General features: G+C 42.6%; 1 protein-coding gene across 2 annotated transcripts in view; it reads left to right on the top strand.

The window, feature by feature from the left end:
* Positions 1–25,887, top strand: part of dip2ba (disco-interacting protein 2 homolog Ba) — an 84,378-nt gene that overhangs the window by 17,533 nt on the left and 40,958 nt on the right. For both annotated transcript variants that reach the window (XM_052058676.1, XM_052058677.1), the window contains 7 exons: positions 15,473–15,535; positions 17,230–17,385; positions 17,472–17,597; positions 21,629–21,865; positions 21,961–22,092; positions 22,980–23,099; positions 23,177–23,374. In XM_052058676.1, coding sequence (XP_051914636.1) covers positions 15,473–15,535; positions 17,230–17,385; positions 17,472–17,597; positions 21,629–21,865; positions 21,961–22,092; positions 22,980–23,099; positions 23,177–23,374 — 1,032 coding nt within the window. The remainder of the gene's footprint in view (positions 1–15,472; positions 15,536–17,229; positions 17,386–17,471; positions 17,598–21,628; positions 21,866–21,960; positions 22,093–22,979; positions 23,100–23,176; positions 23,375–25,887) is intronic.

Below are 25,887 nucleotides of genomic sequence, written 5' to 3'. Positions count from 1 at the left end.
CTATAAATATACCGGAAACAAAACAACAAGTGCGCTGCAGAAGTGCATGCCCGTGTCTGATTTGCCAGCCATGGGAGCGCGAGACACCGAAAATGGATACTTAAAGAGTTTATGAATGGAAAGTTTACTTTTTAAAAGTTGCCAGATGGTTCCACTAACAAGACCAAAGTTACCTTGATGTTTTGCAGTCATAAACTGAGCTATCATCAATGCACGTCGAGTCTGAAATACCACTTAATGGCCAAGCACAGTTGATGTGAGTACTCCGCCCCCTCGTCTAAGACAGACAGCTATGGATCATTTCATAGTGAAGAAAATGGATAACACGACGAAGAACAAATTTGCTGAAGCCAGAGCTAAATGTATGGCGACTGCATGCAAGCCTGTCAACATTGTCCACAGCGAGACTCGTGTGCACATAGAAATCTCAGAATAGTTATTGGAGACTGAGATTCTAAGGAACAATTATGAACAATTTGAAATTAACCAAGGTTCTAAATGATGAATAGTAGTAAAATGTATTATTATTATTATTACTAATAGTTTATAGTTGTCAAGTAATTTTAATAATTCATTCTTTGGTTTTTGATCAATTGTTTTTTGCAGCTCTAGTTGATTGATCACTCTAAATCACGGGTGTCAAACTGAAGGCCCAGGGGCCAGATCAGGCCCACCACATCATTGTGGTGAAAGCACATCAAACATCAACTTCCACAATTGAAGCTTGCTGAATCTTGCAAAATTTCAAATTTACATATGTAATAAATAACATATTCTAAATTTACTTGTGATCATCACAGTCACTTCAACGATCATTTAAAAGACCATTATTCTAGACCAGTGGCTCTTAACCTATGGGTTCGGTGAATGAGTTTCAGGGGTTCGACGAAGCCTCTGCCATGGAGGTTAAGACACACCCGACTCAACATGTCAATTAGTTATGACACGCCCGCTTGGCCATTACTGGCTGGTTCATTTTGTGCACAATTAAAAAAAACACATGCTGTACTTTCTACTTATACTAATTGTGTTGACTTTTTTCAGTTTTTGTATGTCTTGAATTTGTAAAGGAAAAAAAAATCACATTTTTATTTTTCACTCATGAAGAGTTCGGTGAATGTGCATCTGAACTGGTTGGTTTCGGTACCAAAACAAGGTTAAGAACCACTGTTCTAGACTTCATACGATTTGACAGTCATAATGGCCCTCCGAGGGAAATGGTGTTCCCAGTGTGGCCCGCGACAAAAGTGAGTTTGACAGCCCTGCTCTAAATTTTTAGTGCGAATATCAGCATTAATGGTTGTTTGTCTGTACGTATCTTGCAATCACCTGGCCACCAATATACCCCCACCTCATGCCCAAAATCAGCTGTGGTCGACGCGGGTTGCTCACCCGTGACGCTAATGAGGACAAGCACTATAGAAAACGGATGGATGAATAAATAATGAGACATGCTGGAATGTGAAAACAGTTTAAAAAAAAAAAGTTTCCATTGTGAAATACACCACCAAGCTTCTCCAGTCTAATCGGCTTGAACTGACATAGGTGGCGGGGAATGGCTCTCATTAATGAGAATTTCCTGCCAAGTACAGTTTAGCCAGGTTGCCAGTACAGTCTGCCCATTGTTTTTACCTTTCTGCTCTTAAGTCTTGATAAATACTGTCCTATGCTATCGGGGGTGTTTTTCTTTCAAAACCCATTCAGCCCGTGCGCTTCTGTACGTCTTTCACTGAAGACGTGCTCGCTGTCGTTTGCACACCACCAACCTGGAAGGGAGAGTGCCTCGTTGTTTGTTGGGTTCTCCTTAGATTGACGGGGAACTGCTTCGGCAGGGTTTGAGATGAGGAGTTAGGGCTATGAGTTCGGGTGAGTGGGTTTCTGGATTAGGGTTAGTAGGTTTGGAGTGAGTGTTATCAGTATGGCTGTCAAGATTATTCAATGTCTAATTTGATAGTCAATGTCATTATTATTTTTGCACTTTTATTTTTCCCTCTCAAAATGTTCCACTGCTCATGCCGCCCGTCTGCCCACATTGACGCGCACATAGTGGTAATATGGGTCATATGTAATGTAAAAAGAAGCACTGGGCCAGTATTGTGGCTACCTGGTGCTGGCAGTAGAATCTGAAAGTTTGGGCGCATTTAACCAAAAAAGTGCAATGCAAGCCTGCCTTTCATAACAGAATGGCAGTGAAAGAAGAGGAAAGTATGCCGTGGCTGATGCCAGATTCAATTTGTGATATTGAGACAGTTGTATCTGACAAAAAAGTGACAAACAGACCTGTGTCAAATGAGAAATGCATCCACTAGTTCTACTGCTGCTGTATAAAATCATCAATTGTAAGCAGAAGCACAGTAGCCCATGTATTTTTACACAAATATACACATCAAAGTAAGAGGCTTCATAAAGGTGTGTTGCAGTCGAGAGAAATCGAAAACAGGCAAACACTGGCTCTCGATGAACCTGAGTTCCCTACCCCTGTTCTAGGCCATTCCTCACAGTGACGTATGGGATGCCTTAACAATCACTTTGTGTTTAGATGTGATTGTTACATTATTTTGTATTAATGTTCTCACTAGACACCTAGTGAATTGCTTGCTATCTCGCGTTTAGTGCGGTTCCAGCGAGATCTTTGTGAAGTGTACTCCATCACCTAAGCACAATCGATAGTATTATGATACTTTAGAAAATAGCATAGCTTCTCCATCCTTCCTTCTGGTAATTACACATCGTAATCCCATCGTGAGGACTTGTAAGAAGCTTTGTTTATTCACGGTCATGGAAGGGAGATGATGGAGGCTGTGATTGCAGAGGAGCGAAACTGACGTGTTTTGGAGGCAGGAAGCTTGGTGCTTGGCTTGTTATCGCTAGCTCGTTGCTGCATCGTCTCGCCTCAAGATGCCAATTACTGGGCTGCACGTGGCATAATTACCTGGGACGATCACTGCCATTGAATTAAAGTGAAAACTTTGAAGTCTGTGATTCTCAGTTTTGTTATTTTTTGCTGAGGCTCAAAATGCAAACTGCTTTGCTTGTATGTTTTGAAAGGTGTACTAAGCATGCCTTGAGGGCCTTTTTTTGTTTAATTGTTATTCATAATTACGGGTTTGTCATTGTTAGTTTAGTCTTTCCCAAAGTGGTAGTATTCATTATTTGAATCCACCCACCTTATTTATTCATTTTCATTGAGTCTGAATGTAATTGCTCACCACAGGTCGGGAACGTAAAATGACTATATATGAGTCACTTCCTCATCTTGGTGGCAGCTGTGTGACCTGAGATTTTGCACTGAAACCATTTGTACATCGAATTTGGATTTTCTGACCATCTTAAACGAAGCACTTTGCTGCAGTTGTCAAATAATGGTCGACACATTTCAAGTGTTGTGATAGATGCTCAACTCTCTAGCGTCTATGATGAATTATGGAGACATGAGGCAGTGAACTCTTCATTCACAACAAGAACACACCCACCGTATGGCCATAAGTGACTCCGAAAAACGAACAGCACACATATCTCCGTCTCTCTAGCTCTCTGTCTTTCAGGATAAGATGCACTCAAAGTAACAACTTGACTTGTTTGCCACAACCAGTTAATGGCAATGCACAATAATGAAACACACATGAAACATTTTGTTACAATGCTCAAAAATATATTCCTCATAATCTTTTGTTTTTTCATTTGTTCATGCATATCTCATTTTTATTTTGTTGATTAATTTATCCATCTATCCATTTTCCGAACCGCTTGATCCTCACTAGGCTCGCGGGGGGTGCTGGAGCCTATCCCAGCCGTCTTCGGGCAGTCGGCGGGGGATACCCTGAATCAGTTGCCAGCCAATCGCAGGGCACACAGAGACGAACAACCATCCACGCCCACACTCACACCTAGGGACAATTTAGAGTGTCCAATCAGCGTGCCATGCATGTTTTTGGAATGTGGGAGGAAACCGGAACACCCGGAGAAAACCCACGCAGGCCCGGGGAGAACATGCAAACTCCACACAGGGAGGCCGGAGCTGGAATCGAACCCGGTACCTCTGCACTGTGAAGCCGACGTGCTAACCACTGGACTACCGGGCCGCTTGATTAATTTAATACTGTTAAATTATACATACCAGTGAAGCAAAACTTTTTGCTTAATTGGTCAAATCAAGAAACTATTTTTAGTAAACGTTTTGAGCCACGTTTTAATTTAAAGTTGTCCAAGTCCTCTGACTTCACCCTCTCACCAGTGATTCGTGAAAGCATTTGCGAACATCTGCTTTTACTTTAGAAAACAATGACAGAACCAGTAACTGAATCAGTTTCGAGAAACTTGGTGAATACAACATTTGACGGACTTTTCGCAGTGCTGATGGGACGGCGAACAGCAGAACTCAGGGTTTTCTTCCAACCAGCCATCCATCCATTTTCTGGAGCTCATCTCCCTTTAGGACTCATTTTAAGTTCATCTGCTTGTCATACAAGCTGCTCGTTAGTGTGAAGCTAACCAGTGTACTTTAGTATTCCCTCTGGGATGCAAGAGGCCAAACTTCCTTCGTCTACCACTGTGATGGTGTGGGGCAAGCAATGAAGTAACGAAAACAAAGGTGTTGATAAACTGTCGAGCTGGGCTTCATTGGCTGCTTAAAAAGTGAATTTAATGCTTGATTGCATTTATATCCATCCACACACAAATGTTAACACAACGCAAACACAGCGCATGTGCATCTACCACATTCATACGTCACATACAGAAGTGAGATGCATGGGTGTGTGTGTGTGCTCATGATGTTACTTGAATCTGGAAATATTCATTTGGTGTTTGTTTTTAACGTCCATGGCACGGCGGCAGGGTCGAGTGGTCATCTCCCAACCCATAGGTTGGGGTTCAATTCCCAGCCATTGCGACTTTTCCAAAGTGTCCTAAAGCAAAAACTCGGTTGCTCCTGATGCTGCATCACCAGTCGGTAAATGAGGAAACCGTGTAAAGCACTTTGACTACCTGAGGTAAAAAAGCGCTGTATAAGTGACAGCCCATTTACCAATTCAAACTGTTTTTTTTTCAAGTGTCCCTTTAAGGTTTGGGGAGCTGCAATTCCAAATTCCAGTTTTTTATTTTAGTTCTTGAAGTTACTCCAATAGAACCCTGTTGGCTTTATCAGTCCACCGTGCTGCATGCTCCCGTTGTTTAGAATCCTGAATATTGCGATCGATGAATTAAGCCCTCACTTAATGAAGGCTATCTATCATCGATGTACTTGATCTTCAGGGTTGAAAACTGTCTCTTGTCATCTCGCTGTACATGAAGAGCGCTGAAGCTACCGAATCAAAACTGGGAGAGTAAATTCGGCATGAAACGATGAATTCTGCTGTATTCCATGCATTAAATGAAGACCATATTTTTTGATAAAATGTTATCCATTCATAAAAGTTGAGAGAAACAAAAGTCAGTATGCACGCTGATAAAATGCGCTTAAAGTTATAGTTGCATGAGAGGTACACATAGAACATACACAGATGACCGATCATATTTCTGATGAAAAACAATTTATTTGTGTCATCTTTTTGTGGAACACATAGTAATGCTTAAATATTGAGAGTGGTGTACTTTCTCCATTGCGCGACTAATAAAGTTTTTCTTTCATCGTAAATACTGCCTGCGTTCAATGTGTGACGAAGGATTTTTTTTTAATTTACTGATGTAAATATCATGAGTACGTCGTTGCAGATATTCACAGATCTGACCATGAAGCCCTCTGTAAGCATTTGTTAGCTTGCATTTATTAACACCCCTTAACCTGTACCACCTGTGTATACGGACATACTCGGCAAGTTGTTGCTTTCTTTCGTTTTGAATGGTATTATTCAATCAGCACATTCCTCCTTTGCCGAGACAGCTTTGATTGCGTGCGCACACACAGGGTGGAGTAACACTCATATCCTGTCCACTAACTTCAGATTACACGCACACACACAATCTCAGTGCTGTTGTTGCTGGCGCCACATTCTTGTACTCTAAACGTGCAGCTTTCCCTCTCATTTGGCAGCCGCTGCACCATCACAGAGTCGGTGTGGTCATGCCAGTCGAGCGCTGTTGTTTTGCCCCACATCCACGACAAGCCCTCCTCTGTTTGCTAATGATCGACCACCCTCCCTTCTCCTGGTACAAAGTGAGTATCAGGAGTGGGCGTGACGGGACAATGATGCCCCAGTCCGTTACAATCCATGTGTACATCGCTGTGCTTGTATGGGTGTTTCTGCCTCCGTATACCCTTTCGCATAAATGTGGCACACCTACAAGGCCAAACAAACTGAAACTACTAGCATGCAAATATGTCCAACATGCACAGACGAATTGTGGGAGTATTTTTCCAGTACTGGTGTTAATAAAGACTGTATTTAGACTGTGTTTGTACACAGGCTCAAGAAATACCACAACTTTCTCGAGCCTGTGTACAAACCCCTGGTGCACAGGCAGCCAACTGTGATCAGAATGGTCAAGAAATGGTCATCGGAAGCTGAGGATGCTCTGCGGGACTGCTTCGAGACAACCAGGTGGGAACTCTTCAGCGAGGTTCATGGGGAGGACATTGATGCACTCACTGACGCCATCACAGACTACATAAACATCTGTGAGGAGAACACCATACCCACCAGAACTGTGCGGTGTTTTTCCAACAACAAACCATGGATTAATCCCGACATAAAGGCCCTCCTGAAGGAGAAGAAGAGAGCTTTTATGTCGAGAAACGGAGAGGAGCTGAAGGCCGTGCAGATTCGGCTGAGAAGAAAGATCAGGGAGGAGGGGAAGAAGATGTACAGGATGAAATTGGAGGAGCAGTTTCAGGCCAGAAATGTCACTGGTGTCTGGAGGGGCCTGAAAACCATCTCAGGCAATGACAGCCCAAAGACATTGACTGAGAAGGACAAGCACTAGGCAGATGGACTGAACCGTTTTTTCAACCGTTTCGACCAGTCGTCTGTCCCTCCCCCAACCACCAACTGCAACCACTCTCACTGAGGACTTCTTCTCCTCCGCCTCCTCTTTCGACCAGCTCTCATCAACCCAGTCTGTCACCTGGTTCCTGCCTGTCCGTCACAACAGAGCAGTTGAGGAACCAACTGAGGAAGATGAATGTGAGGAAGGCAGCAGGTCCAGACAAGATTAGTTCCCAGCTCCTCAGGACCTGCTCTGTCCAGCTGTGTGACATTGTCCAGCACATGTTCAACCGGAGCCTGAAGCTGGGCAGAGCTCCACAGCTGTGGAAATCTTCGTGCCTGGTGCCAAGACCCCCCCCCCCGCCCCCCCCCCACCCTAAGGAGCTGAACAGCTACAGACCGGTGGCGCTGACGTCTCACCTGATGAAGACTCTGGAGAGACTCGTCCTCGGCCACCTTCGACCGCTGGTGAGCCCGGCACTGGACCCGCTGCAGTTTGCCTATCAGCCTGCCATCGGCGTGGAAGACGCCATTATCTACCTCCTCCACTCAGTGCTGTCACACTTGGACAAGGCTGGGAGCAATGTGAGAATCATGTTCTTTGATTTCTCCAGTGCCTTCAACACCATCCAGCCCAACTTACTGGGAGGCAAACTGCAGAACGCCGGAGTGGACCACCATCTCACAGCATGGATCATTGACTACCTCACAAATCGGCCGCAGTACGTGAGGTTGCAGAGCTGTGAGTCGGACAGGCTTCTCTGCAGCGCTGGAGCGCCGCAGGGGACTGTTCTGGCTCCATTCCTGTTCATCCTCTACACCTCGGACTTCAAGTCAAGTCAAGTCAACAGTATTTATAGAGCACTTTCAAACAGCCATCGCTGCATACAAAGTGCTGTACATGGAGCAATTTAACATGCACAATAAATAGTAAAACAAATCGGTAATAAAGGCGGTAAAAAGCACCAAACAGTAAAATCAAGAACAAATCTAAGTCATGCTGAGTCGAATGCCAAAGAATACAAGTGAGTTTTGAGGAGGGCTTTGAAGATGGGCAGCGAGGCGGCTTGCCGAATGTTCAGTGGGAGGTAATTCCAGAGAGAGGGACCAGCAACAGAAAAGGCTCGATCCCCTCTGAGCCTCAGTTTAGTTCTTGGTACTTCTAACAAAGTCTGATCCACAGACCTGAGGCGCCGGGCAGGTGTGTAGGGGCGGATGAGCTCAGAGAGGTAAGGTGGCGCGAGATTCAGACACGCCACTCCAAACTGCCACCTTCAGAAGTTCTCCGATGACTCTGCGATTGTTGGCCTCATTACAGAGGGGGACGATCGGGAGTACAGGGGACTGACGAAGGACTTTGTGGACTGGTGCCAACAGAATCTCCTCCAGATCAACCCAAGGAAAACTAAGGAGTTGGTTGTGGATTTCTGCAGGAAACAGTCCTCACCAGCACCGATGAACATCCAGAGTATGGGCATAGAGAGGGTGACCTCCTACAAGTATCTAGGTGTTCTTCTGAACAACAAACTGGACTGGTCTACAAACACGGACACCCTGATTAGGAAAGGACAGAGCCGACTCTTCCTACTCAGGAAACCGAGGTCTTTTGGGGTTCAGGGGTCGCTCCTTAAGACTTTCTATAACTCTGGAGGCCTCGCCCATCCATTATGGCATTGTCTGGTAGTCAGGCAGCATCTCAGCCCGGGACAGAAAGAGACTGAAGCGACTGGTCAGGAAGGCCAGTTCTGTCCTGGGCTGCTCCCTTGACACTCTGGAGGAGGTGGGCAACAGAAGGATGCTAACTAAGCTAAAAGCTATGATGGACAGTCCCTCCCACCCTCTCCAGCCCGCCCTGACAGCACTAGGTAGCTCCTTCAGCCAGAGACTGTTACACCCGCGCTGCTAGAAGGAGAGATACCGACGCTCGTTCCTACCGACTGGTGTCAGGCTGCTGAATAAAAATAACAATAATAATAATAATAATTAAACTATGTGAAAAAAATTTGTAAATAGCACTGCGATTTATCCATTTTGTATTTATATTGCACTTAATTGAACGGTGTTTGTTTTTTCTTCTTTCTACCCACATTCTTGCTGCTGGAGGCTGTAAATTTCCCCAGTGTGGGACAAATAAAGGATATCTTATCTTATTTCAAAGCAAATTATGAACTAAAGTTGTGCCTGGAGATACAAATGTCCCAAATTATGGATTATTCGAGAGGAACCATCATTCACCTGAAGCGAAGGGCTTCTGAGTAGAAATTTGCTATATGAGCACAGGCATTTATTATTTTCTGATTGAAATTGCGATTGCCTAAGCTGAATTCTTTTTTGTACTGCTCCTGACTGACCAGGGTCTGTTGTGTCAACTATGTCACTCGTGCGTGGCGTTTAAGATCATTGGTATTTGTGATCTCCAACAGCTGATTCACTTGTTTTGTTCACAAACAGGGAGTGGATTCCGTTTTTTGCACTTTGGAGATGGACATTAGCTCTCCACATCTTGTAAAATCAAAGACAGGTATTTGTGCACAAGCAGGGAGAATCCTGGCCCACATGTTTAAAGCATGTCAAATATCCTTCGATGCACACGCCGCCCCCACCTCTCCAGTTTGACTTTGAATTGCGCAACTTTATCTGCCAACTTGAGCACTGTGGTCATTTTTCCCTCAAGCGACAGATTGAGCTCATTGAGCGGATTCAATGTCGCCTAGGTAAGGCGACAACCTATTTTTGGCCACCCAAATTTTTCTAATGAGAAAATCTGATGTTGGGAGGTATTAAGCGGCCGCACTGAAATGTCACACATTTTAAGAAATTTGCAATGAACAAAATACTTACTTTGCTTTTTAGTTTCACACCTGATGGGTGTCTAGGTACTCTAGATGCACAACTATCTGTATACGAGGAATTAAAAAGTCAACTTCCTATGTCGAATATTCTATGAGTTTGGCATGTCAAATGAAAGATAGAGAAAAAAACGGCACCCACCTTTTTATTTCCTTTCCATTCCATTGTCATGTCTACAAGTGTTATTTTCTTTTTAGATGAGTGCCTTGCTCATATCTTCTTATATAATACAGTTATTAGTTACCTGTTAGAATTTTCTTTTTACGGAATCCAAGTATAATATTAATGTAACTGGAATATATTGAAAACAAACACAAATCAATATGATATATTTCTTTAAATATTTGGATGGTCTATTCTGTCTGGTGTCTAACATGCATGGTTTCGGAATGGTGGAGAGAGCCCGAGCACCCACAATTCCAATCCAATGCACTAGAACTGTGACGGAGGAAAGGAGGGAGGGAGGTCGGCTTAATCTCATATGGGAAAGTAGATTTACTGCTAGCTTCATTTTTTTTTCAAACCTTTCCACCTGACCCATGTTTGTTATAACTTAAGAAAAGAGTTCACTCCGTCCCCATTGGTGTATGCATGTGTGTATACATTTCCCCACTCATGACTTAGCAGTGTCACATTAAGGGTGTGGAAAATAATCGATATTAATCGATACATCGATGCGCACGTGCGCGATGCGAGTGCATCGGCTCATTCACTGGGTACAACGCGATTGACAGGTGAAATCGAGATTCATCACGATGCATTGGTGGGTATCGGTAAAATCCGATTCAAGCGCCGTTTTATTCATGTTGAACGTCACCTATCTGCCCTTTCCTAGGCGCAATGAATGCACCATCATTGTTTTGCGTTTTGTGTTTAATACGGACGGTAGCCGTGCGTCACATACAGTCCAGTACACAACTAGCGAAACACTATGGAAGTTTGCGCAAGCAGCAGCGAGGAAACTACTGTATTTAATGCTTCCGCAACATTCAGATCTTATGTTTGGAAATACTTCGGCTTCGAAAAGAAAGACCGAAAGATTGATCAAAGCTCCGTAATTTGCAAAGAAAGTCGCACTATGAAGCCATACAACGGCAGCACCACAAATATGCAGACCACTTAAAACGATGGCACCAGATCACCGACAAGTTTCCCGCTCTCTCCCCCGCCTCCCCGTCCAGTTCCTCGTTGGACACCGGAGAAACTCTTGGCAAACCAGGTCAGGATCAGAAAAAAATTGCCTCTTATTTTAGGGCTCCCTTGCAGGTCACTGTGACCGCGCAAGGAAAAACTATATATGGATGACTCTTTTGGACATTTCATTTTGACACTCGGTGAGAGTGGTCTGTGTACGCTACAATACACACAGCAGCTTTGAGGCTGTGACTGCCACATTGTTTCAATTATTTTTTTTCCTGTCCTATGGAGATGGATATCTATATATATATTGCGCGTCGTCCCGCACGCAGTCTGTCCTTCCGTCTGTCCCTTTTCAAAACGTACCTACTTCACCGCGCCGCTGCGCGCCGCCACTGCGCCGCTCAGGCAGTGGCTCACTACGATCGCGCGGGCATCTTAGCAACAACACTTTTGTGGGCCGAAGGCCCACCTTACCAGCCTTCCGCAGTAACTAGCTGATGAGCTGCCCGGAGGGCGGCAAACCAGCTAGTTTCATATAAGACACTCAGTGAGTAGTCTGTTTGTGTTTACACTACAGGAACAGCTTTCTTTGCACAAAACCCAATTGTGAAAGGGCTTAAATAAGTTGTTTTACACGTTCTACTGTTTATAAGGAATAAAGTGGTCTACTTTTTGCAATACCATACTGAATTCCATCTTTTTTTTAACTTTTTTTCTTTGCGTATTTGCATCATGTTTAATTGCACACACAATATCACTACAAATTGCACTGTATCGTATCGGATCGCATTGATTTGAACTAAATGTGTATCGCGTCGTATCACATCGTGAAGACGGTGAAACGTATCGCTCGTGGTATCGTGTCGCCAGAAAATTCCATGTATCGTTTAAGTATCGCATCGCTGGTAGTGAATCGAGATGTGTATCGAATCGTCTGCAGTGCTGAGATTCACATCCCTATGTCACATGTTTACAGAGGTTATTTGTACTCTGGCTGAAAACAAGCATGATTCACACAATGGATTAAACCAAATATTCCGTTTTCCATTAAGTGATTATGATTCGGTTACTGGTTCGTCGCAAATTAAATAATTGTGACACCTCTAGTCACAAGCATAGCCACCTCAGTTAGAATAACTCCTATTAACTTTATCTATGAGAGGAAGTGCTAACTGACACAAAGTTGATAAATAAGCCTTCAGTGACATCCTGCTGTTTCTGTGGCACTTCCGTTTGTACTGGAATCTCCTCTTGCACTGGACTTGACCCCCTCTTCATATCATTGTGTGCTGCTCTTTCTCTCGGGATTCCAGTGTGGTCGTCGTCTTGACAATGCAAACTCATCATACTAGTTTTGGCACACCTCACAGTAGATGGAATCTAGGTCATCATGGGCTCTTTTGCCTGAGACTTAACACACCAAACTGGCTAACTATCACAACAGTGGAGTTGACGACCAGAAGAGCTCTTTTTTTCTCAACATGTTTATTCACCCACCACTCATATAAGCCACAAAAGGATGTTCTCTCCCCTGCTAAGCAGTGGGTATTCCTACCTCTCGGCATGTTTGTTCAGTAGATTTAGTGTAAGGAGGATTATTATTATTCAGATGACCGGAGGTGCATTTGGTACCTGGGCCATATGTTAGCATTTAGACCAGTGGTTCTTATCCCGGTTTTGATCAAACCCCAGGGGTTCGTTGAATCGGTCTCAGGGGTTCGACGGAGCCTCTGCCATGGAGGTTAAGACACACCTGATCTCAAGATGTCAATGAGTTATGAAACACCAGCATGGCCATCACTGGCTGCAGATGATCACACAACATTGCTTGTCCAATCAGTGCTGCGGAAAATTTAGTTCACTCAGTAGTCACCGTGTGATGGTCTGATAGTATGTCATACAATTAAATAAAAAACCCATACTTAGGCCGTGCAATTTCATTTACTTGTATTTGTTTTTAATAAATGTGTTTTTGTAATGTTGTGAATTTGTAAAAGAAAATCTGCACTTTTATTTTTTCATAATGAAGGGTTCGGTGAACGTGCATATGAACTGGTTGGGTTCGATACCTCTAACGAGGTTAAAAAACCACTGATTTCGATTTATTCCACTTCATTATACCACCACTATCTCTTCGCGAGTAGTGAAACCGGTAATGCCATCCAAAAACATATGTTCAGTCTGTTGCGCAAAAGGTTGAAGCACGGCAACATAATGTTGATGCTCATGAGCATTACTTCAACTAGCAATGCATTTCTTTAGACCAGGGGACCCCAAACTACGGCCAGCGGGCCGAATACGGCCCGCGGGCACATTTGACACGGGCCTCTACCCCTACTGTTGTCCTCGGGTCAAAATGATCCGTCACTGTGTTAAAAATGCCCCAAAACCCCTCTAAATGATAATTTTTTTAACTTGAAATTTTATGACTTTTCCTAGATTGTCCCCAACTGCCGAAAAATTGAAATGTTGTTTTTATTCACATTTCCATGGAAGCTGTAAGAAAAAAGTACAAAGGTGGTCTTCGGGGCAAAATGACCCATGATGCAAATAGGGTTGAAATCAAGGTCACAAAGTTATTTACACACCATAGAATGTTTCAGTGTTTTAGTTGTGTCTCAGATCAATTAGTAGAACACGTGAACAAGACGGTAGCAGACATAAACAAGACAAGATAGGTGGCGTTCTCGTAGATGGCAGAACTCTTTTTTTGTGGATTTCAAGGGGCTATAAAGAGAGAAAGTTGTTTAGTTATTATTTATTTCCTGTTTTTTTCTGTGAAGAACTCGGAGAGGGTTATTTAGTTATTATTTATTTCATTAATAGTGTTATTGTTTGTTTCCTGACTTTTTTTCTGTAAAGAACCTGAAAGGGTTATTTGGTTATGTGTGGCTTTCTGGGAAACAATACATTTTTTAATCTCCCCTACCATCGTTGATGTTACAAACTGACACCGGCCCCCCATCAGAGAAGGGGAAAGTTATGTGGCCCTCACAGGAAAAAGTTTGGGCACCCCTGCTTTAGTTTTGTTTTGCTATTTTAAATACCAAATTGTAATGGTCTTTATTTTGTGTTTAGTTTGACAATACATTTCACCTGGTAGTGGTATTAAGCAGCCCGAAGTCTCTTTTCTTTATTCCATGAATCCTTTAATATTTGCCAAACTGATATTTAATTGAGTTGACTGCCACTATAATACATAACTTGTGTATTATGTCTGTGCTGAGAAATCAAAGCATTTTTTATTAGGCCAAAAGACTGCTCATATCTAAAAAAATAAAAACTCCTAAGTTGGGTCACTCCTATCTCAAGGCACCAGTGTAAAATTTAGTTTACAGCAGCCAGCACAACTGATTTTGAAGGCCTGGACAGATCAGATATGGCAGCTCATAGAAGCTGAAACCTGAACGAACGAACTGTAAGCAGTGCAGTCAAGTAAATGGAATAAACTGCTACAATTACATGGCTCAAATACACACGCCTCAGTGGGCGGGCCATAGAGGGCCGTTCCTACTCACCACCACTCACCTAACCCTAACCCCTTCACCACCCACTTGAGGCATGGAACCCAAAACAAGCAAAATATATTATTATTTTTATGTTAAGAAATGCTCTTACTGAGACAAGAAAAATATAAAGGAGCCATCGTCATTGGTGAACAGAAAGCGCACTCCATGGTGCACGTCACTGCAGGTTTACGTGACGATGATGAACATGTCAATGTTAGTGTGCAAATGTTCCTCCCATTTTCCAGTTTTTTGGTGTGGCAACGGTGTGACAATTCTGTAAAATATGTCTATTTGGAAATAACGAGAGCCTATCAAGGACGCTGTCTCACTAACAGTACAACAAGTGAAGAGGGACGTATTATAATGTCAACCATTGGATTTGGTATTGGCAAGGGTTGGCAGCTCAGAGCTGTTTTAAACCTTTTCATACAGAAAAAAAAAAAACGGGATCCACCAAAACCCATTTGACAAGTCGTGTTCAGAAGTATCGTGCTCTGTGCGTTGGTCCTTAGAACTGAAGATACGTAATATGTCAATCAATAAGCGCATTTGTACGAAAAAACACACATTGATGAAGTTAACACATGCGTATGTTTGCAAACAAGTACTTCTGTTGTAGCAAAATAATTAATTGGTGACAGTGCACTGTGAATTCTAGTTCTTTTTTATTGAATTCATTATTGACTTTAATGTTGATGACTGTCAACAAGGTCTTGTTAGAAAATGCACTTTCCAGATTCTTTTAGATTTATATGTCCGCTTCTTCGCTCTAAAAAAAAGTGTTTTCCCATTATTGTTGTTGAAGTATTGTTATCAAGGTATCTGGCATGAATTTCGAGACACAGTCTGGAATGTTGTCCTTATTACCAAGCACTAGCCTCCATTCAGGCAAACTTCAGAACTCCAGGAGTGTGTTCAGATCAGAGCGGTGCCTGATGGGTATGGGTGTGCATGCATGAGTCAATGAGTGTACCTGTGCCTCAACACTGAATGTTGTGAAGCACTAAATATACAAATATAACAGTTTGGCATCACTGTCCTCTTTCCTAGGTGACATTACACAGAAAGGCTTTGAGAAGAAGAGAGCCAAGCTGCTGGCCTCCTGTTTGACCAGTAAGACGACCCACTGAATCCTACGTTAGCTTCATGTTCTTTGTGACACTCGTTCATTCATGAATACAGCAAGTATATAAATGTATACTTAGACGTACACACTCACTGTGTCTTTATCTTGCTCTGCTCTGTAAAAAGCAGTAAGGTCAATGTACATTGTGACTTTTGACCAATTTTTTGCCACCGTCATCTATGATGCTTTGTCACAATCTAGTGGTCATTCGTAGATCTGCACACGAGAAACAGCAATACACTGTTATCTGCGATAAGTTCAGGGGCCACAGTCACCCTAATTTGATCTCAACTGGGCTTGACCAGAAAAATTGTGACAGTCTCAAATGAGTAACTTCACCATACAAACTTAAAGGGGGACATTCTGGGAACTATTCAGCAAGAGGATGCTGAATAGTTCCCACTTCCCCAGTAAACGTCCTCCATTTCTCAGCAACACCCCCCACCCTCCACCCACCCCCTGTATCTCTTTAGCCATCTCAGGTGGCATATTCCAAAGGTCTTGGATTCCCTAGAGCAGGGGTGTCCAAACTTTTTGCCAAGGGGGCCAGATTTTATGTGGTAAAATGTCGGGGGGCCGACCTTGGCTGACATTCTTTACATTGAACAACAATATTGTTCAACAAATTTTAATAAGCCAGTCTGTTTCACATTTCCATTTTTATTTTAATTTCAACAATCTTAAGAATTTCTTTTGGTTCATTTGAAACAGGTATATCACATGCAACTGCTTATTCACTTGACTTTTTTTTAAACAGAAGTCTCCTGAGTGCAAATTGATTGATTTGAAACATAAAATGTATCACCATGACTTTTCAATAGTCACAAAACCTTTGACTCGAACAACAGGGAAATGAACAAGCAATACACATATCCACAACTGCAAGCATCATTTGAAATATGACATATCAGTCAATATAAATACGGAGTGATGTCTTGTTAACTCGTGAGTGATGTCTCGTAGAGTGCTACTGCCCTCTAGTGTCTAAATGCTATTACTCATTTAGTGAATGCTATAACTCATTTAGCCACTAGAGGGAAGCAGTACTCTATAAAACATCACTCACCAGTCTACGAGACCTCAGTAAATGCAACACGTGTTCCATTGCGCCCAACCTGCGGGCCAGACGGCACTGATTTTATGACAGGGGCCGAGGGCCGGATGAAATTCGACCGCGGGCCGGATTTGGCCCCCGGGCCGGACTTTGGACATGCCTGCCCTATAGAATAACCCTCGTGTCATGTTCTCTATCTACTCACACAGGATGTTATGTTTCGAGGTTTTATTGCTCAGGTGAATTTAGAGGTGCTCTTGGTATATCGTGCAGCTGTTATTTGTTATATTTATCTATTTAGCCACCATGTGCTATTTCTCCAGATCAACATTATCATAATTTTGGATTGCTCATTATCGCTAGTTTTTATTTTGTAGTGACTTTTTAAAAAATTGTTATTGAGTACAATTTTGTTTCTCCAGCAGGGTTTTTTTTTAATGCGTCATTTAAGTTTGGTTGCTTTTTAGTTTACTTTATAAACTTGAGGATATCGTTAGTTTTTTTATGAAGTGCTTTATTCTTTTCTAAATCTTTTTTTAAGATGTCATGAAGATTTTTTTTCTTTTTTTCCAGTTGTAAATGTATTTATTACGTAAATTTTTGTAAACTGTATTAACTTCACTCCAGATGCGGATGTGACCCTGCCAGATGTGCAGCTTTCTGGGGGCCACAGCGGTGAGCCTACGCTGAGCCCTGAGGCCCCGTGCCCCACCACATCTTCAGCCTCCAGACATCATCGTGGACATCGGAGTGGAGGGGCCAGAGATGAGCGCTACAGATCAGGTACAAACCAACCAAACTCTTATGAGATCTACCATTTATTATATTCTAAAGACTACTTTTCTCATTCTTTACATTCATTTGTTTAGATATTCACACAGAAGCTGTGCAGGCAGCGCTAGCCAAACACAAAGAGGAGAAGATGGCCCTTCCCATGCCCACCAAGCGACGCTCAGCTTTTGTCCAATCTCCTGGAGATGCTTGCACACCCCCAGGTACAAATAATGGCTCATGACCTTTTCACTTTGGCGTGCTTCAGCAATGGTTTCAAGTCGGCCAACATTTTGTTTTATGACACTCTCCCATCTTTGACTTGCCACCTCTATAAAACCTGTATTAACCACACAAGTAATGTTAAAGTGACATTTTAGCACTGTTACTCGTCACAAGAATAAGCAGGGATTAACCAGCCCTAAAAGTAATGCGATAAATAGCCCACCCCAATGTTCCTCCAAGATTTTAGGTGCATGTGCAAAATTAATAATTATATAAATTGGCCTGCCTGTAACACTGCACAATGTGTCTGTGATTGGGAGAAATCGAATGTGCACAGCAGGGGTAAAAAGAGCACACCTGACTGATTAATTTAACTGGATAAAACCCAAAATATAGATGTAAATATTAGTGCTGTCAGTTTAGCGCGTTTTTATTGGCATTAATTTAAACTAATTTTAACGGGATTAAATTTTTTCTAGCTAGATTAACGCGGCACACGTCACAGCGGATGTTACATTGTTCTATAAATAACCCAGAAACAAAACAGGCGCGCTGCAAAGGTCCACGCCCATGGCTGTTTTGCCAGCCACGGCAGCGCAAGACACCGAAAACGGCTACTTAAAGAGTTTATGAATGGAAAGTTTACTTTCAAAAAGAGGGGATCAAGCCTTTTCTGTTGCTGGTCCCTCTCTCTGGAATGACCTGAACATTCGGCAAGCCTCCTCGCTGCCCATCTTTAAAGCCCTCCTCAAAACTCACTTGTATTCTTTGGCGTTCGACTCAGCATGACTTAGATTTGTTCTTGATTTTACTGCTTGGTGCTTTCTACCGCCTTTATTACCGATTCGTCTTACTGTTTATTGTGTATGTTAAATCGCTCCATGTACAGCACTTTGTATGCAGCGATGGCTGTTTGAAAGTGCTCTATAAATACTGCTGACTTGACTTCTTCCGTTCGACTCGAGAGGCGTTCATAACCGCCTCGGAAAAACGTAAATTAACTATTCCTTCATTTAAACTACGAAAATTGAAAGTAATGCATCAAAACTGAATATCAAACGAGGAAATCACAAAATAAATTATCTAGCCCCACTACAGAATTTATTTTGTGATTTCCTCGTTTGTAGGGCGGCCCGGTAGTCCAGTGGTTAGCACGTCGGCTTCACAGTGCAGAGGTACCGGGTTCGATTCCAGCTCCGGCCTCCCTGTGTGGAGTTTGCATGTTCTCTCCGGGCCTGCGTGGGTTTTCTCCGGGTGCTCCGGTTTCCTCCCACATTCCAAAAACATGCATGGCAGGCTGATTGGGCGCTTTAAATTGTCCCTAGGTGTGAGTGTGGGCGTGGATGGTTGTTCGTCTCTGTGTGCCCTGCGATTGGCTTGCAACTGATTCAGGGTGTCCCCCGCCTACTGCCCGAAGACTGCTGGGATAGGCTCCAGCACCCCCCGCGACCCTAGTGAGGATGAAGCGGTTCGGAACATGGATGGATGGATGGATTTCCTCGTTTGTGAATACTGTACACAACAAAGAAATAAATAACAAACACTTCTGAGACAGTCCAGTCTTCTCCAATTTAACTCAACTCAACTGTATTTGTAGAGCACTTTCAAACAGCCATTGCTGCAGACAAAGTGCTGCACACGGCGCAACGAACATATATTAAGGGTGTGGAAAATAATCGATATTAATCGATACATCGATGCGCACGTGCGCGATCCGAGTGCATCGGCTCATTCACTGGGTACGACGCGATTGACGGGTGAAATCGCGATTCATCACGATGCATTGATGTGTATCGGTAAAATCCGATTTAAGCGCCGTTTTATTCATGTTAAACGTCACATATCTGCCCTTTCCTAGGCGCAATGAATGCACCATCATTGCTTTGCGTTTTGTGTTGAATACGGACGGTAGCCGTGCGTCACATACAGTCCAGTACACAACTAGCGAAACATTATGGAAGTTAGCGCAAGCAGCAGCAAGGAAACTACTATATTTAATGCAGCCGCAACATTCAAATCTTATGTTTGGAAATACTACGGCTTCGAAAAGAAAGACGGAAAGCTTGATAAAATCTCCGTAATTTGCAAGGAATGTCGCACTAAAAAGCCATACAACGGCAGCACCACAAATATGCAAACCCACTTAAAACGATGGCACCAGATCACCAACAAGTTTCCCTCCCGCTTCCCCGCTTCCCCGCCCAGTTCCTCGTCGGACACCGGAGAAACTCTTGGTAAACCAGGTCAGGATCAGAAAAAAATTGCCTCTTATTTTGGGAGTCCCCTTGCAACTCACTGTGACTGCGGAATGGCTATAACTAAGGCCACTGCTTATTTCATATGCAAAGACCTCCAGCCTTAGCGTGGTGGACAACGAGGGTTTCAGACAGCTCGTGCACGTTTTGGAACCCAGGTATAAAATACCAGACAGGTCTGTGTTCACTTACAAACATATTCCCGATGTGTACAACAAAGTGAGAAGTGAGATTACTGTGTCGCTGAACAGTGCGCAAAGAGTTGCACTTACAGTGGATGGGTGGACATCTTGCGCTATAGATTCATATATATATATATATTTTTTTTATTTCATATAAGACACTCAGTGAGAATAGTCCGTTTGTGTTTACACTATAGCAACAGCTGTGAGTCTCAGGTGCCAAATTGTTTACATTTTCTTTGCACAAAACCCAATTGTGAAAGGGCTTAAATAAGTTGTTTTACAAGTCCTACTGTTTATAAGGAATAAAGTGGTATCCTTTTTGTAATACCATACTGAATTCCATCTTTTTAAAAGCTTTTTTTTTTTGCTTATTTGCATCATGCTTAATTGCACAATATCGCAACAAATTGCATTGTATCGTATCGGATCGCATTGATTTGAACTTAATGTGTATCAAATCGTATCACATCGTGACGACGGTGAAACGTATCGCATCGTATCGCCAGAAAATTCCATGTATCGTTTAAGTATCGCATCGCTGGCAGTGGATCGAGATGTGTATCGAATCGTCCTCAGTGCTGAGATTCACATCCCTAACATATATACAACAATAAAGCAATAATCAGTAACAAAGATGGTAGTAGGCACCAAACGGTAAAACTAAGATCAAATTTGCTGACATCTGATCGTTCTGTGGCAGCTATGGTGCTATAGAATTTATTTTGTGATTTTCTGTTCTGATGCATTACTGTATTTTAAATTTTTGTAGTTTCATTGAAGTAATCGTTAATTTACATTTTTGGGGGGCGGTCATGAACGCGTCTCGAGTCGAACAGAAGAAGCGAATGCACGGAGACGGTCAAAGACGTACCTCTAGCTCTATCTAGTGGATGTTTTGTAAATTGCACCCTATAGTTCAGTTCAAGCAATATATAAAAAAATTTAAATATAGGCCATTAATTGAAGGTGCGCCACATAATCCAGTGCACATTTTAGTGCGGAAAATACAGTACATGAATATTAAAAAGCCAGAATGTGTTGAATTCATGACATGCATTTATGAAATTTGCACTGGTGGGGTGGCCTGTACGGGCCAGCATCAGTGAACTAGTGGTGGATGAACTTCAGATGGATACAGTCATGTGGTGGCCCTGGGCTCTCGGGCCACCGTTAGTGTTGACACTAACCAACTGGCTTCAACGACTAGAAACCAATGGAAAAAAATGAAATTTCATCTTGGTGCTTCCATCTGGTCAAACGTCACAAACACTCAAATGCCCAGTCACAAAAGACCCAAATTAACTTTATACTGTTTACAAAATGCTGCTCTATGCTGATAGTCTTGTCAAGCCCAAAGCAATCGAACAAGAACAGTGTCCTTTGATGCTGGCTCAAATGAGTTCTAGTAAATGTAATATGTTGACGGTACATACTCCAGAAATTGTTTGACATTGGGGCCATAGTGTTCACCTGTTTTTTGGTGGAACTGCAAATTGTAAGAATTTTGGAGCATTGGATGTTCATGGTAGACCTGCGTATGAGTATTGATCAAGGTGACAGATTTCAAATGATTTTTTTTCTTTCTACCAGATACATCTTCTGCATCAGAGGATGAGGGCTCACTGCGAAGGAAGGCCGCCCTCAGCGCGGTGCTGGCGCACGGGCTGCAAAGTCCTGATTACTGGATCAACCGTTCTGTTCAAAGCTCCTCCACTTCCTCATCGGCGTCCTCCACCCTCTCCCACGGAGAGCCAAAAAGCCAGTCCCAGCCCCAGCCTCAGCCTGCTGCTTCTCTGCTGGCTGATGTACTAGCCCATGCGCGCATCGGTAAAAAGTCCCTTCATCAACAACACAGACGGATGTGTTTGTTTTGCTATGTCGACATCCACCTTAGCATGACTCGCTTTGTGGTTCTCCATTAGAGAACAGTGTTCCTCCAGATGTGACATCATCCTCCACTGCCCAGGACAGAGGCTCGAGGATGGACCTGCCGCCTGCCGTCAGGGGCATGAGCCGTGGCCAGAGCCGTTCTAGTATGCTGGATACTGCTGATGGTAGATGGACATTCAATCACACAAAAGTGGTGGTGATAACAGATGGGTCACCTGAGTACATTTTTACCGTGTGGGAAATAAAACCCAGCCATCGCCTCTGAATCAATCCAGTCATACAGGTGCTTCTCAATAAGTTCTAATATCAAAGAAACATGGATTCAGTAGTTCAATTCAAATTGTGTATTGTGCGGATTGATTAAAACACATTTCCGACCTTATTGTAAGTGTTTTTGATGGTTTTGATGGTTTCTTATGGAACCAATTTCTTGAGAGAGCAAATTTTGGCTGTGTGAGCTATTTTCATCAAAACTGTCAAAAATAAAGTCATGAACTACTTCACACCGTGGAGAGAGAATCAAAAGTGAGTTTCACTTTTTAATTGAGGTATTCAAATAAATGTTTTTTCCCCTCTGATTTTTATTGATAGGCATCTGTGATGATGACACTCATTTGAGTGTGTTCATTTAAGTCAAGGAATATGGTGCTAATCACACATTTTGTCTTCTTTCTTTTGGGTCCATTATTCCATCTTGACTTTCATTTAAAAAGGAAAGCGAAAAGGTAATCAAGTGGGAATGGAAGGGATGCTGAAGACGCCCTTGTCAGCTTGCTTTACAGCCTGTCTCTCTCCATGTTTGTCTTGTGATTTTTCGGCTTAGATTTAGGCAAACTCCTACGCTCTTTTTTACCCCCCTCCTCCCCCCTGAATCGTCCGACCTGTGTCTGTCCAACTAGTATTCAAATCTTTCCTGTTGCTGATTTTTACCCCGACTGTGTGAGTGTGTACTACTATAGTAATGTTTTTTAGAGTTGCACGTGTGTATAATGTTTTGCTTCATTGGTTTGTTTAATTGTTTGTTTGTTGACTGTGGTGGTTGTTTATGCAGGTGTGCCAGTCAACAGCAGAGTGTCCACTAAGATTCAACAGTTACTAAACACGCTCAAGCGCCCTAAAAGACCACCACTCAGTGAATTCTTCCTCGACGACTCAGAGGAAATAGTTGAAGGTGAGAAGGATGCATTCATTACATTCATTACAAAAAAATGACGCCTGTACCCTTTGTCATGAATCTGTTTCATCCAGTTCCCCAGCCAGACCCCAACACCCCAAAGCCGGAAGGCCGTCAAATCATCCCAGTGAAGGGGGAGCCCCTTGGTGTTGTTAGTAACTGGCCCCCTGCCCTGCAAGCAGCCCTAGCTCGCTGGGGGGCCACCCAGGCCAAGAGCCCCGCCCTCACGGCGCTGGACATCACAGGAAAGCCCCTCTACACTCTCACATACGGTGAGCACCAATTCGTTGCAAGTTGTAAATACTGCGGTAGCTCCTAGTTAGATCACTATCTGTTCTGCGATGCTGGGTCAGAATTCAAATTGTGAGAAACCCTTTGATACAGGCAATGATTTGATTTTCCATTTTAATCGGCATACCCACAAGAATATATTGTACTCTACTATTCACCTTTTGCATATTACATCACAGCCTTTAAAACAGGGGTGCCCAAACTTTTTGGACCGAAGATCTATTTTTCGATCAACTAACCTCCCGGGGTCTAGCCTTACCCCCCCACACACACTGCACTTTTGCAGCCTGTTAATTATCGTAACTCACACGAACCGTTTTAAAGTGCTTCCCTGGACCCTCCTAGATTCCTATTCTTAGCCCTTTGCTCTCGGTGAATTGTACACGAAGCAAACTCTGAATGAGAATAATCACGATAAAAGATAGTGCAACAACTCTGATCACAAGCTGCAATTGCAGACTGCCGAGTGCTAACAACTTCTGGTGATGTAATCACGCGCCACCGTAAATTCAAGATTTACCTGCTTTTTTGGGGGAGGTGTGAAAATGAGACTGATAGGATGATTAGGGTGCAGCGTACATTAACACAAAAACATTTATTATGTATATATATTAGAGCTGTCATTTTAGCACATTTTTATTGGCATTAATTTAAAAGAATTTTAACGGGATTAAATTTTTTCTCACGAGATTAATGCGGCACATTTTAGCACATTTTTATTGGCATTAATTTAAAAGAATTTTAACGGGATTAAATTTTTTCTCACGAGATTAATGCGGCACACGTCACAAGCGGATGTTACGGTGCTCTATAAATACACCAGAAACAAAACAACAAGCGCGCTGCAGAAGTCCACGCCCATGTCTGTATTGCCAGCCATGGCAGCGCGAGACACCAAAAACGGATACTTAAAGAGTTTATGAATGGAAAGTTTACTTTTAAAAAGTTCCCAGATTGCTCCACTGACAAGACCAAAGTTACCTGTTCATCTCTCTGTGTATCATACAGGTATACGATGTATGCCACTGACACGATTGTTACTTGTTTGGAACAATTTTGTGTGGAAGGTTACAGTGTTCTGTGTCTATATAAATAGAGCGGGTGGAGCTTCTCTGTGTTCGTCTGACAGTGACAGTGCGCTACACTGGTAGCGACATAGCGAAAGTAAAACGTCTCCAGTGTTGTCATCAAACCAAGTGTAGTCATTCGAAATGAGGTCTACACAAAACCGTAGAGAGACTTCGGCGCAAGAAGGACCAACACAATCAACTGTGTTGGTCTGACTGTGTTAGGGGGAGTGAAACCCCCCTCTTTCAGAATGGTTTGCCCCAGCAGCACGGGGGAAGTGCTTGCGCTTGTTTGTACGGCCGGCAGTTTTGAATACAGCGGCACATAACGAACACTGGTGTCCGGGGTCTCGTTATTCTCCAACAAACATACAGAAACAGACTGCTGTGTTCAAAGCAAACTTGTGAAAAACGAAGTATGCAACCATGGTTTAAATCCACTATAGGCTGAGTACTCGTTTACCTTAGATGTGCACTTTATAATGTTATATTGCTCTGTTTTGATTTCATTAAAAAGCTGTTAAAGCAGCTGTTGTGTGACAAAATATTTTTTTTTACTGTTGTTGATGGACAGCAATATTGTGTGAGAGATTATGTGCGAACAACTGCTCCAAATGAAAAATGTTCATGTAAAATTGAAATGGGGAAAATTCCCATTAAAATGGGGAAAAATAGGACAAAAAATGTAAAAGGAAATTCAGAAACGATAAAAAATGTGTGAGTAATCACGATTAATTTTTTAGTTCATTTGAGTTAATTATGACAATTGCATTTTTAATTAGATTAAATATTTTAATCGTTTGACAGCTCTAATATATATATATATATATATATATATATATATATATATATATATATAATGTACAAAGACACACAAGTGGTAGAATACAATAAATGGTAGAGCTCATAAGAGTTTGGTTGGTTTGTACCTGATCTGTAGCGCTCATCTCTGGCCCCTCCACTCCGATGTGCACGATGATGTCTGGAGGCTGAAGATGTGGTGGGGCCCGGGGCCTCAGGGCTCGGCGTAGGCTCACCGCTGTGGCCCCCAGAAAGCTGCACATCTGGCAGGGTCACATCCGCATCTGGAGTGAAGTTAATACAGTTTACAAAAATTTACGTAATAAATACATTTACAACTGGGAAAAAAAAGAAAAAAATCTTCGACATCTTAAAAAAAGATTTAGAAAAGAAAAAAGCACTTCATAAAAAAACTAACGATATCCTCAAGTTTATAAAGTAAACTAAAAAGCAACCAAACTTAAATGACGCATTTAAAAAAAACCCTGCTGGAGAAACAAAATTGTACTCAATAACAATTTTTTAAAAAGCCAATACAAAATAAAAACTAGCGATAATGAGCAATCCAAAATTATGATAATGTTGATCTGGAGAAATAGCACATGGTGGCTAAATAGATAAATATA

This window comes from Hippocampus zosterae, chromosome 2, assembly GCF_025434085.1.
Source record: "Hippocampus zosterae strain Florida chromosome 2, ASM2543408v3, whole genome shotgun sequence".
Classification (NCBI taxonomy): Eukaryota; Metazoa; Chordata; class Actinopteri; order Syngnathiformes; family Syngnathidae; genus Hippocampus; species Hippocampus zosterae.
This window is presented reverse-complemented; position numbering and strand designations above follow the sequence as displayed.